General features: G+C 44.3%; 2 protein-coding genes across 3 annotated transcripts; one reads left to right on the forward strand and one right to left on the reverse strand.

The window, feature by feature from the left end:
* Window positions 1-6: 6 nt before the first annotated feature.
* LOC112463788 (sulfite oxidase, mitochondrial-like) lies at window positions 7-867 on the reverse strand (the record flags this gene model as incomplete). The annotated part of the gene is made up of 2 exons (XM_025030361.1): window positions 716-867; window positions 7-595 (listed from the first exon to the last, which is right to left on the reverse strand). Coding segments are annotated over exons 1-2 (630 nt in total), but the record flags the coding sequence as incomplete, so codon positions are not given.
* A 423-nt stretch (window positions 868-1290) lies between these two features.
* LOC112463787 lies at window positions 1291-3667 on the forward strand. 2 transcript variants are annotated; one of them, XM_025030359.1, is made up of 2 exons: window positions 1291-1664; window positions 1932-3667. In XM_025030359.1, exons 1-2 carry the CDS (start codon window positions 1562-1564, stop codon window positions 3650-3652), a joined length of 1824 nt encoding a protein of 607 aa, XP_024886127.1. In that variant the 5' UTR covers window positions 1291-1561; the 3' UTR covers window positions 3653-3667. The 2 variants fall into 2 exon arrangements, with proteins under 2 accessions (XP_024886127.1, XP_024886128.1); XM_025030360.1 differs by having other exon boundaries at window positions 1629-1718.
* The last annotated feature ends 72 nt before the right edge of the window (window positions 3668-3739 follow it).

Raw genomic sequence — 3739 nt, forward strand, 5'->3', positions numbered from 1 at the left:
CGACGATGACGGTTCCGCGCAGAAGGGTTTATTGCCGTTAATTATTAGGGCCTTATGCCTGGCGGGCTCGTTCGCGTACGGATCGTACAGATCGCTCTTATTAGATTCAGCGTCCTCCTCCGATATATTTCCGATTCTCATGGATTCCAGCAGGGAGTGGATCTCCGGCGTATTGTGATTCGCGAATATGGTCCAAAACGGATCGACGGTGCCGCCTGCAGCCATCATAATTTTTGAGGGGCCGCCCGGATGCTTGTCGACGAATTCCGTTATATCGTATACACCCTGCCCGAAGGTAACCCAGATACGATTTTCCTTGCTATCGTGCTTCCCCACTTCTTCCAGAGTGTAGGTCTTCATGTCCTTGCGTAATTGACCACATTGTACGTTTTGCGTTGCGCTGAGAGCGTAGACGTTTCTTTTGTATTTGAAAGTGATGTAATAAGATATACCTAAGGCGGCAACGGCAACATACGTTGCGTACAACGTAGCAGGATCTCGCGTATTCCTGGAGGACCCATGCTCCTTCTCCGTGGGAGACTGCTGGCAGGTGTTATAACCTCTTACTATCACCTGCAGCGGTGGTATCTGCGATCTGAAATTAATTGGTGACACACGTGTGAAATTATACATACAAAAATATGTTGTATAAAACATAATACTGTTTGGAATAGCTAGTGTTGTATTTTTAAAAGAGTCAAGCTAATATAGATACCTCTGTCTAATTCCGTGAAATATTTTCCAGCGTAAACTCATAGTGTTGACTTGCGGACGGACCGTTTAATTGATATTTCCGTGAGGTCAACTGCGTAAACCGGTATCAACCAGTGATCGACGTCTCGTCTGCCTCGACGACAGCTGTGTGTGTACTGTGTACACACAACAAGTGGAGTGAGAAGCAGAGAAAAGGAAAGAAGATGAAAAGTGCTAAGAGTTCAGCTCAAGTGCAAAACCCGAGTTTATCGGTCACGTGGTTAGCTCTTGACGTGCCTCGGAACGGCGCGGCGCACGCGCGAGTCCCAGGTCGCGTTATATATTACTGCATTGTTTCTATAAACGTAGAATTATTCTTGAAATGTGGCTTTTTTTACATGTATCTATTGCGTACAACTTTGTCTTTATAAGAGCGATCAAAATAGGGCTCCTACAGGATCTGCACAAATTAATTCGAATTTAAATACCATCGCGATGCTGTACTTGACGCGCATGCGCGGAAAGAGCGACTCACCTGACAACACTGCTCGCCACCAGAGGCACCAGGGACTGACAGCGGTGACGGCTGGTGCTGGTGACGGCTATTGACAGTTGTGCGTTACTATTGACAGTTGCGTGGCCGGGGGTTGGCGGGCGGTTCCTCGCGCGTGGGGTACGCTTTTTTTCAATTTTATAGAGAATCTCGGATGCGTCTCGCGACCCGTCTGCCCGTAATGCCGGGGCTCGGCAAGCCCGCGCGAACATTCGCGAACACGACGAAGTTGTGAGGTTGTGACTCGTGAGACACGGCTGACCTAACAGCACCTAACAGACGTACACGTCTGTGCTTCGATCGCCACGATCGGGCATGGGCGAGAGTCTGGAGCCTTTTGGGGACGAAACGGATTTCGCCGCCGTGGAACACGACCGGGTCAACTCACCCACGAGGCACGACGCCCGTCTGCTCGAAGGTACAAATCCAAGCCCGAGGAACGGGGAGACGGACCCCGTTTCGGCGTGCATATGTGCGTGCATATTGATTTTTTTCATGAAATTTGTTTGTGTATAATAAGCAATAATTTAAAAAATAATCAGTTCCCTGGCGTTTTATACAGCAAATTAATGCAAAGTTCTAACACGGAATTAGATTGTGAACAACACGTACCCTAGCTTATTCGATGCCTTCTAAGTAGTTATTAATTTCTGAAGATAATGATGACAATGTATTTTTGCACCAGGAATGACAATGCAGGATAATATTTCGCAAGTACGAAGTGACCGTTGTGAGAGCAACATGTTTGAAAGCAAAAGCGACTCGGCGTTATCAAGGAGGAATGGTAGGGAGATAAGATCAAATTGTTCGACGGACAACATAAGCCTACCCATCACTTTCGAGGAGGATAAGTCTGTCGCCGACGTTCCCAATACAAAACTTCAAGCTTGCCAGTTGTCCAGTAGCGAGAGTCGCCTTTCGTACGACGATGAATCTCTTCGCCATTCACATTCCCGCTGCACGAGTGCTTCGTTACCTGCGATAGCATCTTTGGATTCATATTTAGTTAGCAATCAAGTTAGCGCGTTTGAAAAGAATGTACTTACACGGAGAAATGTAGCGACAGCTTGCACCGATGAGGAAGAGACATTGTTCAATCGTTTGAACGAGATGAAAAATCCTTTATCTGATTCACAGTGTTTCATAAATGAAAAGACTGTTAAAGCGTGTCAGAGTGATCGAATGGAAGATGAATGCGAGAAAAATTACCTTGAAGAACGGATTGCAGAAGGTGACGTATCCGAAACGAAACAATTTTGCGGAGAAACGATAGATTCACGATTACGGGTAAACGATAACGAGACTGCGAATGAGCGAAATCAAACCGAGGTAGATGTGTGCAAGAAAAATGGACCGAGTTCAACTCCGACACTAAGTATTAATGCGCGAGGTTCAGTATCCCGGCCAACGTTAGCCGATGATAGTAAACTCGTAAAAATGTCTCTCTTGACGAATCCAATGAACATAATGCAGTCGAACGTTCAGCTTTTAAACAAGAGCCGTAACTTTTTGAATTTCATCACGGAAAAGTCGACGAACATCATGGAAAAGGCTTTACTACCGCAGAATTTGGCGTTGAAGTACAATCACATGTCGAAATCTATCGAAACCGATGCCGCGGGATTTTGTACCGATAGCGCATATCCTTCGACTAACGTAACGTCTGGATTGGATACAGATTCAGCGACAAGTCGGACTAATACGACGGATTGTACGGTAAAAAAAAGTCACGACAAGAGCGAGGATAACTTGGATAGTGTGATGAAAAACGAGAAAGAGGCAAATCCATTTGCATGTACGCAAGAAAACAAAACGTACGATGATTCTGAAGAACAGCTGTTACATAATAATCTTGAGAATGAAATATCAGACGAGAAGAAGTATCACGTACTTAAAAACAATGATAGATTAGATTGCGACGTGATCGATGAACGAGTAAAACGCGACGTGTCGTCGGCAGAGGCGGATGAAAATAAAAGTTTTCTGCAGACGGACGAGTTGTATGATGTTCCGTATAAAGAAGACTCGTCTGATTTCAGTGCATTGGCAGATTCAAATATTTTAAAATACGGCTCTTTAGAACATCCGTTATATCTTGCCTTATTAAAGGATTATACTAGTTTAAAATTCGAGTATTCAAAACTGAAGAAAATGGAATATTTAAAGAAGTTAAATCGATCGAATAGCTCGCTTCGAGAAACCGAGACGAGTACGGACGCGCTTATCTTACAAGTGGAGAATTTGGAGAAAACTGTCAATAAATTAACGGCCGACTTGAGCACATCGCTGGACACGCAAGAAGCTCTGAAGAAGGAATGTGCCGCGGTTAATAAGGAGAAGGAAGACATGGTCATGAGATATGTAACCAGCGAAAAACAACTGATTGATATACAAAGGTATTTGTAAAAAGAATAATTTAGCTTTGATACTTTTCATATTTAATTAAATATTGGTTTATCACGGCTAACAGCTGGTCAGTAATTGGCCGCTTAT

The sequence above is a fragment of the Temnothorax curvispinosus genome, unplaced genomic scaffold (genome assembly GCF_003070985.1).
Source record: "Temnothorax curvispinosus isolate PA1 unplaced genomic scaffold, ASM307098v1 QBEX01013672.1, whole genome shotgun sequence".
NCBI lineage: Eukaryota > Metazoa > Arthropoda > Insecta > Hymenoptera > Formicidae > Temnothorax > Temnothorax curvispinosus.